The 14,584-nt window shown below is 39.2% G+C and overlaps 1 protein-coding gene across 1 annotated transcript in view; it reads right to left on the bottom strand.

Annotated features, from left to right (window-relative positions):
• Positions 1 to 14,584, bottom strand: part of IQCM (IQ motif containing M) — a 594,059-nt gene that overhangs the window by 307,583 nt on the left and 271,892 nt on the right. The window contains exons 13-14 of the mRNA XM_060400977.1: positions 8,955 to 9,099; positions 2,017 to 2,151 (exon numbers count right to left, since the gene is read on the bottom strand). Coding sequence (XP_060256960.1) covers positions 2,017 to 2,151; positions 8,955 to 9,099 — 280 coding nt within the window. The remainder of the gene's footprint in view (positions 1 to 2,016; positions 2,152 to 8,954; positions 9,100 to 14,584) is intronic.

Genomic DNA, 14,584 nt, shown 5'->3' with positions numbered 1-14,584 from the left:
CAGGGATCAAACCCATGTCTCCTGCATTGGCAGGCAGATTCTTTACCAGTGAGCCCAACATGTAGAAAATTCCAATTTTCATAAAAATGTTCTATGTGAAGGAAAGAGACTGGGAATTATAAATATCAAATGTTAATTGCTATTTATTAGTAATTTTATGTATTTCTATATTCTCAGATTTTCTATAATAAATGCTCAATGTCTTTGTCAGTGGGAAAAAGTTGCTCAAACATTCAAAGTGACCTGGATGCTTCTCCAGTCTGCGAACAAATTTACCAAGAGTCTAGAAAACTTTTCTGGGTACTAAGAACGCGACAGTGGCAAAACAAAGCCCATACATAGGTAAAGTATTAGGTCAATTTACACTAGGAACTAACAAAGAGGACTTCAGCCCACAATGGAGCTTCCACCTTGTCACTCCAACATTAATCATACCTTCCTACTGGCATGTGAGCCCTTCTCCTCTACTAGAAAAAAAGATCTTGAAATATTTTGTTTTGTTTGTTTGCCTTTTCCTCTCAGTTACATTTTGGGCACCTCATTCATCATCTCTAAACATGGTAGAAAGCCAAAATATTAGGGTGGACGTAGAAAGAAATGTTGAGAAAGGAGTTAAGAAAAATTCATTGAGACTTCCCACACCTTGGTGACAATTTCCTTACCAATATAAAGAAAGGAGAAATGTTGCTCCATTTAACTTATTAAATATTCCTATACAATGCATGCTATCTTTGGCTTACTGTTAAGAAACAATATTATTGTGTTGGCAATAATTATAATGTTTAAACATTCAAACTTGACTATATTTTTTGTACCAAATTTATTTACGAGAAATCATTGTAGCATCAGTATTTAAAATATGGTGGTTTTAAATGTATTCAGATATAACATACTGTATCAAAAATACATTAAAAGCTTTTTAAAAGCTAAAATCATCTCCGCCACTCCTTTAAAGGTAAATTTTTTCTTAATTTATTTTTTATTAAAGGATAACGGCTTTACAGAGTTTTGTAATTTTCTGTCAAACCTCAATATGAATGAGCTATATGTATACATATGTCCCCTCCCTTTTGAAACTCCCTCCTGTCTCCCTCCCCACCCCACCCTCTAGTATCAACCCCTCTAGGTTGATACTGTATTAACTCTTAACCTGTTATTTAAACCTTCTTTCATATGTATATTAACATTAGGTTTTAACAATTTGAAAAACGGGATTTATAAGAAAAATCTGGTCCTATCACTTCATGGCAAATAGACGGGGAAACAGGGGAAACAGTGGAAACAATGGCTGACTTTATTTTCTGGGCTGCAAAATCACTGCAGATGGCAACTGTAGCCATGAAATTAAAAGAGGCTTACTCCCTGGAACGAAAGTTATAACCAACCTAGACAGCATATTAAAAAACAGAGACATTACTTTGCCAACAAAGGTCCATCTAGTCAAGGCTATGGTTTTTCCTGTGGTCATGTATGGATGTGAGAGTTGGACTGTGAAGAAAGCTGAGCGCCAAAGAATTGATGCTTTTGACCTATGGTGTTGAAGAAGACTCTTGAGAGTCCCTTGGGCTGCAAGGAGATCCAACCAGTCCATTCTAAAGGAGATCAGTCCTGGGTGTTCAATGGAAGGACTGATGTTGAAGCTGAAACTCCAATACTTTGGCCACCTCATGTGAAGAACTGACTCACTGGAAAAGACCCTGATGCTGGGAGGGATTGGGGGCAAGAGGAGAAGGGGACAACAGAGTATGAGATGGCTGGATGGCATCACTGACTCAATGGACATGGGTTTGGGTGGACTCTGGAAGTTGGTGATGGACAGGGAGGCCTGGCGTGCTACGGTTCATGGGGTCCCAAAGAGTCAGACACGACTGAGTGACTGAACTGAACTGAACTGAAAGTAAGAGAAGAAACATAGGAAAGATCAAGGGAGGAAAACAAGGAAGAAAGAAAGAAGGGAGGAGAAACCAGAAGGAAAAAAAAACAAACAAACAAAAAAAAGAAATGAAAACGACTTACCTCTATGGACCAGGTCCCAAACCTCATCAATTTGCTGGTGGGTTGGGAAATGACCACAATCGTTGAAGTACTTAAGGAGTTCACTTCTTTCTAATCCTTGCCAATCTTCTCTTTTAGAAAACATTGTTTCATAGACTACAAAGGAAAAGATATTAGAAAATATTTTCTTTGTAAATAATATATCAAGTATATTCCCCACCTGAAAGTATCATTGGGATTTAAAAATACTTTCAGTCCAGTTTTATTCTGATGTCTGGTAGAAGCCTCAGTGATGAGCACAGCACCAGATCAGCCTCCTGGTGGGGGTGAGGAGAGGAAGTGGGCATGTGTCTCCCTCCCCAGGCCCACAGGAGGGAATCTGGACTTGCTTTCCCACAGAGAACACAGGCAGCCTCCACTCAGGTTTACAGGATAGTCATCCATAGACTCTGCAAACATCACTGTTCAAACCACATCATAAGACATAGCGCAGGGTTTCTGGGGACCTGACTTTTGTTGATGTATTTCATCATTTCTTTTTTTTTATTATCATTACTTTTGATTTCCGATTTTTTCATCTCTTTTTGACTTCTACCCATATTTTAACTACTTGGTGATTCCACTTTGGACTGTTTACGTTACTGCTGATTTTGCCCTTACGGTGTCTACCTTTTGCTGACATCATGCACTTCTACTTCCTATTTTAATGTTTTTTGTGACTCCTGGCTCAAGACTTCCCCAGAAAACCATTCAGCTGATCCATCCCTCACCTACTTACCATACTTGATGTTAGACAAGGTTTAGATAATGCCCAAGAGAATTAACACACATGATTTTTAAGCGTAGTTCTCCATTTTTTCTTTTCAAAAAGGTTAAATTGAGTCTCCATTCTGAAGTATATGGATTAACCCCTTGAAACTGACTGTTAATCAACATTTATAAGATGAGAAGGTCTGTGCTCAATATAGGTTTAGCTCTGAAATATGGGCTCCAAATGACAAAAGGCACCAGAGTGGTTTCTAAGTGAATATATCATCCTGATAATCAATAATATGGACTTCAATTTTCAATCCATTCATGTATCCAGTCGGTTGAGGTGGACAGTCCTGAGATATCAACAAGGTCAAGAAATGTTTAGTGATTGTAAGGGCTAAGTTCTTCAGTCCTCTCCTTCTCTGCGACCAGTCTATGTCCTTCTATGGACCATACCCCACCAGGCTCCTCTGTCCACGGGATTCTCCAGGTACGAATACTGGAGTGAGTACCCATTCCCTTCTCCTGGGGGTCTTCCCCACCCAGGGATTGAACCTGCATCTAGCTTAGGTCTCCTGCATGGAGCAGGCAGATTCTTTACCACTAGCACTGCTTGGGAAGCCCATTGCCTGAATACAAGTGGCTATTCCAGATTCTGAAACACAGCTGAAAATAAACATAAATGTCTATTAAGTATCTCTATGACTGTCTCTCTATATCCAAACAAGCAAACTAGAACAGTTGCTATGTTTTCTCCATTCATATTGCCTTGTCCCTTACATATCTGTGCAAACTAACCTGACTTTTTAAATTGCCAGCACCTACATTTCATTGCCGAAGGGCTCCCTCTGGCTGCAGGACTCTACTCCGGCCACCTGTGCAGTGAGTCAAAAGTGCCAGGGAAGCAAGGCTCCTCTCGGAGTGGCCCTGGGGGAGTCGGTGGATAAACACAGCCCTTGTGGCAAGATGGCTCCATTGTTCCCTAGAGGGACTAAGCTCTGGTTGCCCACATTCTCTGGGGGAGAATGCACTTACGTTCTTCCTGCATTCTCTTCTCTGTCTTCTCTTCTCATCTCTCCATTCTACTAACAATATTTCCTGGGATCAACTCCCCAATAAGATAGTATTCCCTCTCAAATTTTAAAGGATTTTTAAGTAAATGGAGTCCCAGGAGTTTCTTTTTATTTAATCAATTAATTTGGCTGCACCCAGACCTAGCTGCAGCATGAGGGGCCGTTGATCTAGGTTGTGGCACGCAGGATCTTCAGTTGAGGCAGGCGAACTCTCGGCGGCAGCACTTGGGATGCAGTTCCCTGATCAGGATGGGACCCACCTCCCTGCATCGCGAGCACAGAGCCCTAGGCCCCTGGCCCACCAGGGAGGTCCCTCTGTAGTTTCTCAGTGAGCAAAGAGTTTTCTCTTTCTCTGTCTCCCTTACTTGTTTTCTCTTTCTTTTTGCCTTTCCATCCCTCAAACGCTTTGCTCCTTCACGCCTTTTTTTTTTTTTTTTCCCTGAAAACCAAGCTGCTGGATGGGGGGAACTGATCAGAGTCCCATGGCTAGAATCTCTCTTTTTCTCTCTCTGATCTCTTTCTTCCTTAACCTCCAGCCACAGAAAGTGAGGCATTCTAGCTTGAAGAATTCTGGTTATTGGTAAATATTTTTGATACATAACTTTAGCATAATTAATAAAGTTAATGAAATCTATTCTCTCAAAAATATTTTCGAGCCCTTCTGATAAACTGGTATTTGTTAATAGTGTGTGTGTGCTATTGAACAAAACAATCACAGTCCTTGTCTTCTTGGAACTTACAGTCCACTGTAAAATAAACATTTTATGACTAGCTAAAACTATCAAAAATGTAGCATCTTTACATTATAAGGCAATAAGTTGCTGATTCTGATTAAATAATATTTACTCGCATCATTTTGTTATTACTGTTTCAATTTTTTTTAAAGAAAAGTTACAAAAGCAGTTTTATATCGAAAACAAAATTGAGATGGAGGTACAAAAATTTCTCTTAAGCCCTTTATCTCCACTCAAGCATAATTTGCCTGCCCCTAGGGGCTTCCCTGGTGGCTCAGAGGTTAAAGCATCTGCCTGCAATGCGGGAGGCCTGGGTTTGATCCCTGGGTTGGGAAGATCCCCTGGAGAATGAAATGGCAACCCACTCTAGTATTCTCGCCTGGAGAATCCCATGGACGGAGGAGCCTGGAGGGCTACAGTCCACGGGGTCGCAAAGAGTCGGACACGACTGAGCGACTTCACTTTCACTTTCACTTTCATTATCAGTTACCAGTGGATGCACCAAGCGGTGCCTCTGTTACCAAGGATGAACCTACGCTGACCTGATGCATCCTGATCACTAAGGTCAATCGTTCACCGTATGGCTCACTCTCGGTGTTGCGTACATTCTTTGGGTTTGTGTATCCATCACTGGAATAATGTACAAAATAGTTCCATGGTCCTAAAGCTCTGTGCTTGCTAATCCATCCTTCTTCCCACCCCAAGCCACCCCTAGCAACCATCGACCTTTTCATTTTCTCCACAGTTTTGCCTTTTCCCAAGTATCTGGTAGTTGGAATCATATAGTATGTAGCCTTTTCAAATTGGCCTCTTACACTTAATAATATGCAGTCAAGTTTACTCCATATATTTTCATGACTGCTTCATTTCTCCTTAAAATGAAATATTTCATCTTCTGGATGTACCAGTTTATTTACACATTTACCTACTACTGTAGGTTGACAACTTGGAAGCCCTTCCAAGCTTTGGCAATTACAAAAAAGCTGCCATAGATATCCATGTGCAGGTTCTGTGTGAATATAAACCTCCTGTGGCTAAATACCAAGGAGAATGATTGCTGGATTGCATAATAAAAGCATGTTTAGGGGTTCCCAAATGGCACTAATGATAAAAAACCTGCCTGCCAATGCAGGTGACATAAGAGATGTGAGTTTGATCCCTGGATCAGGAAGGCCCCTGGAGGAGGGCATGGCAACCCACTGCAGTATTCTTGCCTGGGGAATTCCATGGACAGAGGAGCCTGGCGGGCTACTTCACTCACAAAGAGTTGACAACGACTGAAGCAATTTAGCACACACACACCAAACTGTATTTCATAATGGCTGTATTGTTTTGATTTTACACCAACAATGTGAAATAATACTCCACATTCTTATCAGCATTTTGGTATTGTCAGTGTTCTGGATTTTGGTCATTCTAATAGATGTGTAGTGGTATTTCTTTTAGTTTTAACTTTCATTTCCCTGAAAACAAATGATGTGAAGGATTATTCCATGCATTTAACTGTTTTCTGTATATCTTCTTTCCTGAGGTCTCTGTTGAGACCTTTGGCCCATATTTTAATCAAGTTGTTAACTTTATTGTTGAGTTTTAAGAGCTCATTGTATATTCTGGATAATAGTTCCTGTTTAGACATTTCTTTTCCAAATATTTTCCTTCATTAAGTGGCTTGCCTTCCTATTCTCTTGCTACCCCATGAATCGCAGCAAGCCCAGCCTCTGTGTCCATCACCAACTCCCGGAGTTCACCCAAACCCATGTTCATTGAGTCAGTGATGCCATCCAGCCATCTCATCCTCGGTTGTCCCCTTCTCCTCTTGCCCCCAATCCCTCCCATCAGAGTCTTTTCCAATGAGTCAACTCTTCACATGAGGTGGCCAAAGTATTGGAGTTTCAACTTCAGCATCAGTCCTTACAATGAACACCCAGGACTGGTCTCCTTTAGGATGGATTGTTTGGATCTCCTTGCAGTCCAAGGGACTCTCAAGAGTCTTCTCCAACACCACAGTTCAAAAGCATTAATTCTTCAGTGCTCGGCTTTCTTCACAGTCCAAGTCTCACATCCATACATGACCACTGGAAAAACCATAGCCTTGACTTTTTGGACCTTTGTTGGTAAAGTTACATCTCTGCTTTTTAATATGCTGTCTAGGTTGGTTATAACTTTCATTCCAAGGAGTAAGCATCTTTTAATTTCATGGCTGCAATCACCATCTGAAGTCATTTTGGAGCCCTGAAAATAGTCTGACACTGTTTCCACCGTTTCTCCATCTATTTCCCATGATGTGATGGGACAAGATGCCATGATCTTCATTTTCTGAATGTTGAGCTTTAAGCCAACTTTTCACTCTCCTCTTTCACTTTCATCAAGAGGCTTTTTAGCTCCTCTTCACTGTCTGGCATAAGGGTGGTGTCATCTGCATATCTGAGGTGATTGATATTTCTCCCAGGAATCTTGATTCCAGCTTGTGCTTCTTCCAGTCCAGCATTTCTCATGATGTACTCTGCATGTAAGCTAAATAAGCAGGGTGACAATACACAGCCTTGACATACTCCTTTTCCTATTTGGAACCAGTCTGTTGTTCCATGTCCAGTTCTAACTGTTGCTTCCTGACCTGCATATAGGCTTCTCAAGAGGCAGGTCAGGTGGTCTGGTATTACAATCTCTTTTAGAATTTTCCACAGTTTATTGTGATCCACACAGTCAAAGGCTTTGGCATAGTCAATAAAGCAGAAATAGATGTTTTTCTGGAACTCTCTTGCTTTTTCGATGATCTAGCAAATGTTGGCAATTTGATCTCTGGTTCCTCTGCCTTTTCTAAAACCAGCTTGAACATATGGAATTTCACAGTTCACGTATTGCTGAAGCCTGGCTTGGAGAATTTTGAGCATTTCTTTACTAGCGTGTGAGATGAGTGCAATTGTGCAGTAGTTTGAGCATTCTTTGGCATTGCCTTTCTTTGGGATTGGAATGAAAACTGACCTTTCCCAGTCCTGTGGCCACTGCTGAGTTTTCCAAATTTGCTGGCATATTGAGTGCAGCACTTTCACAGCATCATCTTTCAGGATTTGAAATAGCTCAACTGGAATGCCATCACCTTCACTAGCTTTGTTTGTAGTGATGCTTTCTAAGGCCCACGTGACTTCACATTCCAGGATGTCTGGCTCTAGGTGAGTGATCACATCATTATTATTATCCAGGTCATGAAGATCTTTTTTGTACAGTTCTGTGTATTCTTGATTAGGCTCTGCTAATAACCAACAGGTTAGGTTCTGGTTAATTAGTTTTCCCTGAAGGCAGGCCTTATTAAGAAGAACAGAGTGATCTGGCATATTTCAAAATGGTTCATTTTCTCATAATTATCCTGGGAATCTGATTGAGCTTCTGTAGGTAAATATCACACTACTGTGGAGGTCCATTTATGACTGGATCCTCCTGGAATTTTTAACTCAATGTTGTCCATATTGAGCCAGCAGCCATTTGTCAATTACAGTCATTTTTCTTAACCAAGTGCTGGTTCCCACATCAGATTCTGCTCATGAGTCTCTGCTCTGGTAACCTGAGACTGCCTGTATTTGCAAGCCTGTCTTTCCAGTTTGCCCTGTATCCTCCTCCCCTCTCTTAAAGGCCTAGGAAGAGTTGTTGATGTTTTACTCTGTTCAGATTTTTTATTTGTTGTTAAGTTGGAGTGATGACCTCCAAGCTCCTTACATGCAAAAGCAAAAACCAGAAGTCTTCATTTATTTTTAAATCAAGAAACAAACTGTAATATTCATCCTAATCCTAAGCAATACTAAATATAATAAAAATCAGGACCTCTGAAAATTAAAATAGAAATTGGAGAACTGTTGTTTCATCTCCTCAGTGTCCATGAACTTCTATTCTGTTATAAATACATAGTTTTTCCTTTGGGAGCTCCTCCCTCCCTCCAGTGAATATAGCCCCTATGCAACTCCCAATCAAATTTCTTTGTCCTACACCAAGGCAAGGTGTTGAAGATATAACTCATGCTAAACCAACCAGGAGTTCTCTCCCTAGAATTTAAATTTAAAGCTCAAGAATAAAAAGTCATAAAGTGATAGCATCTTTTGCATCCCCCCAGAGGCAAATAAGAGATGGCCCCTTATTTTTTGCTCCCTAGGTCTCTGGAGCTACTCTGGTTCATGTTCCATCTGAAATCTGATTCTTCAGCTATCTTCCTTTTAAATTTCCTTTTTTTTTTTTTCCAGCCAAAATGGAATCCTAATATTAATCCTCATATGTCACCTTAAAATGCAAATAGCTTGCAACAATAAAAATATTGTCTACTTGTGTTTTCCATGGGTAATTATATGTATGGTTTTAATGGTTAAATAAATTTCAAACCTAAAATCAAATCAGAAAGGACAGCATCACTCACATTTTTTTCTGTCCATCCATTCCTCCAACTCTGTGAGGTTTATAATTTGTCTTGTCCTCCAAAGACCAAGTCGATATTTAACACGATGGATTTGTCTGCAGTACATATTTATAACTGTCCTCAAATCTGGTCCATGATAGAAAGCCTATAAAATAGCAATATAAACAATTGAACTCCTTATATATTTCTGTTATTTATACTGAATCTGCTTGTGTCCTATTCATTTCATCTATTTCACCCAGTTTCTTAGAGCATTTATTTATGTTTCTAAATAAGGTTAGCAAAGTACCTGCATCATAGAGTGGTACAATCTAGAGAACATCATTTTGAATTGCTTTGGCATCACATACTTATGCTTGCCATAACGTAGAAGTTTCAGTATTCAATAATTTCATAGAAGCTTCCTAGGTTGGTGTAGAGATTTCTATAATATGTAGCCCACTTAGCCAGAAAAAAAAAAAAGTTTTATTAAGGCATTACTCTGTAATGGATGATTCTGTCCACTCTGGGTGCTCAAATCCTTGTATTTTCTTTCTTTCAGAAACTGTATATTTATGTGTTGTACTTATTTTTCACTGGATTTTTTCAGGTTTGATCATATGTAATACCTGTTCTATCAGCTTGTATTTTATTTGTGACTATATTTTTCTGTATGCACATTTTCTACATTCTACTCAAATAAACTTTTAAAAAAGTATAAAAATTCATCTATTTCATTTTTTTCTAAATAACCAGTTCCATCTTATTTATCCGTTCAATTATTTTTACATTTTATATTTTCTAGCTCATTACTTTCTCTACTTATCTTTATTAATTCCTTTTTTAAGGTTTCTTTTCTCCTTCTTGACTTCTTGAATTAAAAACTTCATTCACCAATTTTCATTATATTTTTAGGAATCTATTTAAGTTCATGAAATTTCTTCTGAGTCTGCTTTCCTTTGATATGCTTTGCATACTATTACACAAATAAAAACCCTAAAGCATAAAATCTTTAGCTTTCCCAAGGTCCTATAGTTAGTAAATTACAGAATTGGTTCTAAATCCACAACGAGGATACTTCACAGTCCACACTTTTAATTATATACTATAGTCCTCTTACTTGAATTTCTTATTTTTCACCCATTCTGTACATTTTTGTTCTAGTTCTTTCCTAGTTTATTTATTATTACACTTATGATCGATTGTTCTTGCTCTTGTCATTTATTTTGTTTTGTGTGATTCTTTAAAGGTTGGTTTTATTATTTTTCTTCACTTTTGTTTAGTTTTATGGTTCTTCTCTGACATTTTTAGATACTATGTTTAAGCCTATATTTCTTAATTTGTCAAAATTTTCAATGAAACAATATTTCTTGATTTACTTGAAAAACAATTAGCATAATTTCACTGCTTTCCTTTTCTCCTTCCACCTGAATTCCATCAGAATTGGGCAGATTCTTAATGTTTGCTAGTGTCTTTCAACATTTAATTACATTTTCCAATGTGTAATTTTAGTCTCCCTTTTGTTCAATAGAGCTTTGTCACTTTGTTCGCTGTTGTTGCCTTGTTTTGCTTTAAATAATGAATGGGTCACACTTTAGAAGCACTCCCCACCATGTGAATCTTAGTAGAAGGCAGAGCTCCTGTCCTTTGATTTGAAGCCACGAATCAGATGCTCACGACCAAACCTCCACTGTTGCTAGGATGCAGACATGTGACAAAGCCTCATCCATTATCTACACAAGCCTCAGGTTTTGACTAGAAACTAATAATGCTTTTAAAAGGGAAACAGTGGGAAATCTATTTGTCTGGAAGAGTCACCTTGGCACAATATCCATTTTCCAAGGGTGGCATTTGCGGAGGGAGTACAGGATTCAGCGGTTGCATCAGAATTTGTGCAGGATTTGACTGCAGTCCAGGGAGCTATCTAGGCTAGCCTTCATCATTCCTCTATGTTTCTGAGCTTACTTCTTCAGACCTCTGCCCAAAATTTTATTCAATACCTTTCCGCTTAAATCTGTCAGTAAGTTTCTCTTGCTTAAATAAAGAATCAAGCACTGTTTTAATTGTATTCTTAGAATATAAACCAAAAGGTCCCTGCTTAGAGTGCTGCTTAGTTGGATGGTGACATTTGCTGAGGGAGAGGGAACGTTTGGGCAGTCACCAAACCCAAGCTGAGTGTTTTTTCCTCCAAATTTAATAAATACTCTTTTGTGGACACAACCTATCTCATGAAGAAACCCTTCTCAGATCTGAGGCATTCAGAAGGCTACCTAGGAGGTTTTCATGGTTAAGAAGTTGGTCAGAGAAAATGGCAGTCGTCCATCTGTGTGCTTCTTATTATAGCATGCCTCTCTGCCAGCCTTCTGCACAGAAATATGCCTTAGTTACGATGCCATGTCATCTCAGTATGCAAATCTTTCACTATATTCCTAAATTTTTCTGAAGACAGAATTAATCAGAAAAATGTACAAATTGATACAACAGAAATATTTAAATAATAGACAATGCAAATTTCGATTATAATTTTCCAATCCATGTTGACTTAAACTGTAAATGTATCATGCTTATCATACATCAGGATTAATTTTTTTTTACAAATAAAAGTCTGCTTTGTATTTGATACAATCATGTTCTTTGTTTCTAAGTAATGAATTTATTTCTTGTTTAGTTAATTCCACTACTATATGATTCTTAGTGGTACTCAATTTCTTTGATTACTAGCAAGAGTAGCCTCTTACCATGTTTACTAACCATTTATATTTATTCTACTGTGAAGCACTAGTTCACATTTTCTACCCATTTTTGCCTAGGCCTTCATTCCTAGAAGCATTGGGAAAACTGACCTGACCCTCTTTATCACACCATGCCTGAACTTCCCTGATCTAACACGTTTCAGTTTTCTTCATATGTCTCTAGCTATTGTTTCATTGTTTGTGAAATCCTCACCTCTGGCTTCCCCTCTGAGCATTGGTCTTTCTCACTTTTATCTTCATATGCCTCTATCCTTACTTTTGGAGAAGGAAATGGCAACCCACTCCAGTATTCTTGCCCGGAGAATCCCATGGATGGAGGAGCTTGGTGGGCTACAGACCACGGGTCGCAAAGAGTCGGACACAACTGAGCGACTTCACTTTCACTATCCTTACTTTATATACTCTCTGGACAATGACATAAACTCCAATGGCTCTAGACAGTACCACTAATACTGATTCTCAAATCTATGGATGAAGGCAGAGTACAGGAGGGCATCCTTGGGTGGGGAGCAGAAGAAAATTGTACATCCTCTCACCCCTCCTCCACTGTGTTGAAAATAATTTATTCAAAAACATGAACTCTGAATATTCTACACCTTGGCACTAGATTAATGAACATAAAAAATTCCTGATAGAAGGGACAATAATCCAATGAACAAATATGTATTACATGGTAGTAAGTAGTGCAAAGAACAATAGTGTTTTTAATAGAATAGGAATGATCAGAGTAAGTGTTTGTTTTTGTTTTTTTTTTAATAGGGTAGTATTGGGCAAGGTTTTTGATAATGTCACAGTGAGCAGAGACATGAATGAAGTAAGAAAGCCATGCAGGCATCTGGAGAAAGATCTTTCTCAGAGACAAAGTGATAATCATTGCCAGATTGAACCATTTAATGTGTGGGAGAGTTTTGTATTCTTCAAGTGTGTTAGTAGAAAAAGTTTTAGAACTTCTCATGAATCCCAAATGCTTCCCTGTGGCCCAGTCATCTTTCTGAGCTTTAGATTCATATACCCAACTGCTTCCCAGACGTCTCAAGGATGTTGCAGAGGCACTTGAAGCTCAGTGTTGAAAAATGGACTCTACCTCCCTTCCTTTCCCTCCACCTCTCCTACTCACTCCTCCTAAGTTCTATATTTCACAACCATTCGTCATGTTGTTCAAGACAATAGCCTCAGAACCATTATTGACTCCTCCCACTTCCTCATCTTCAAATCCAATCAATTTCAATACCCTATCTCCTGTCCATTTCTCCAGCCGTGCCCCAAGTCAACACTCACACACCATGGATTACTGAATAAGCATACTAGTGGTTCCTTCTCTAATTTTGTCATTCTCTTTACTCAATTCATCATCCAGAGCCAGTAATTTTGCTAAAATAGCAAATCTCTTCCACATCATTCACCTCCTCTAAAGTCATCCATTCTGATACACTAAGCATAAACTCCTTAGTGTGGTTTTAAGAACACTGTTCATCTGTTCCTATCTTCATGTCCCTCTATTGCCAATGTCCTCCCAACCCGCCCTCCAAATATTCTGTCTCACCTAAGGCCACTGATATTTTCTTTCCCTGGGCCTACACTCTCTCAACTTCCCAGTCTACACAGACAAAACACACTTCCCAGACAAAACACAATTACTCTTCATCCTCCAGATCTCAGTTTTGTGGGACTACTCCCATACCAGACAGAAGCCTTTGGGTTAAATGGTCCTTCTAAGTTCTCATTATTAAATACCTGAGACTTCCTCCATTTCTGTCTGGACTATTTGCTCTATGCACCAGGCAAGAAATCAGGTCAAGTAAATAGCAACTATGATCAATTTTTTAAAGTATTCTAGAATATATTAATATAGTTCTCCCTGTTTGTGCATGCGTGCTTGGGCACTCAGTCATGTCCAGCTCTTTGTGACCCTTTGAACTGTAGCCTACCAGGCCCCTTTCTCTGTGAAATTTTTCAGGCAAGGATACTGGAGGGGGTGGCCAATTTTTCCTCCAGGGGATCCTCCCAACCCAGGGATCTCACCCTTGTCTCCTGCATCACCTGCACTGGGGAAGGATTCTTTACGACTGTACTACCTAGGAAGCCTGGAAATAAATAATGCTGATAGTTAAATGCAGCAATCTCTGTAGCCTCCTTATCGCTGATAAAATAAAATGCTGCTTCATTATTTCTAAATAAACCCAATCTGGAGTATTTCACAGAAAAGATAGAAATTGTTTAGTCTCTTGAGGTACCTTAAAGTGGCATTCTAGCAGATACCGTCAACAGTCATAAGCTCTGAAGTGGGAGCCAAACAATATGACTATGGAGGTTTCCCAGTGGAGGGATTGCCACAGTCCTGACAGTTATCCAGTGATACGCTGTGGCCTCTAGACCAGAAAGTCTATCAAGAATTCCCCCAACAGCAACCCTGCACACAGGCTCAACCCTGGAACCGGACTACGTATGCATTACCGGCCTGCCATACAAGCGTTTCAACAATGAGCAAAACAACATTAACTATATCAACAGAGCAGCCATCCAATATACAAAGTAGCATACCAATGGTGGAATAGAAAAGAAAATCCATGACTGTAACAAGTTTTACAACCAAACTGAAATCAACAATCTAGTTTATATTTGTTGGGATCCTTCAGAAAGGCTTCTCACTCTTTTCATTTCAAATTTTACTTCCATATAGAAATTAAAATTTTTCTCTGTCAGTCTCTCCCTTTCATTATCATCTTGGGCCCATTCCTGCTCTCTAAGTTTTCTAGACCTATTTTGTCCCAAATGTTATGGATGGTGGTAAACATTAGGAACTGCTGTAATTGAGTTAAATTATGATATAACTGGGCATCCCTGGTAGCTCAGCTTGTAGAGAATCCGCCTGCAATGCAGAAGACCCTGGTTCTTCCT

This window comes from Ovis aries, chromosome 17 (genome assembly GCF_016772045.2).
Source record: "Ovis aries strain OAR_USU_Benz2616 breed Rambouillet chromosome 17, ARS-UI_Ramb_v3.0, whole genome shotgun sequence".
NCBI lineage: Eukaryota > Metazoa > Chordata > Mammalia > Artiodactyla > Bovidae > Ovis > Ovis aries.
This window is presented reverse-complemented; position numbering and strand designations above follow the sequence as displayed.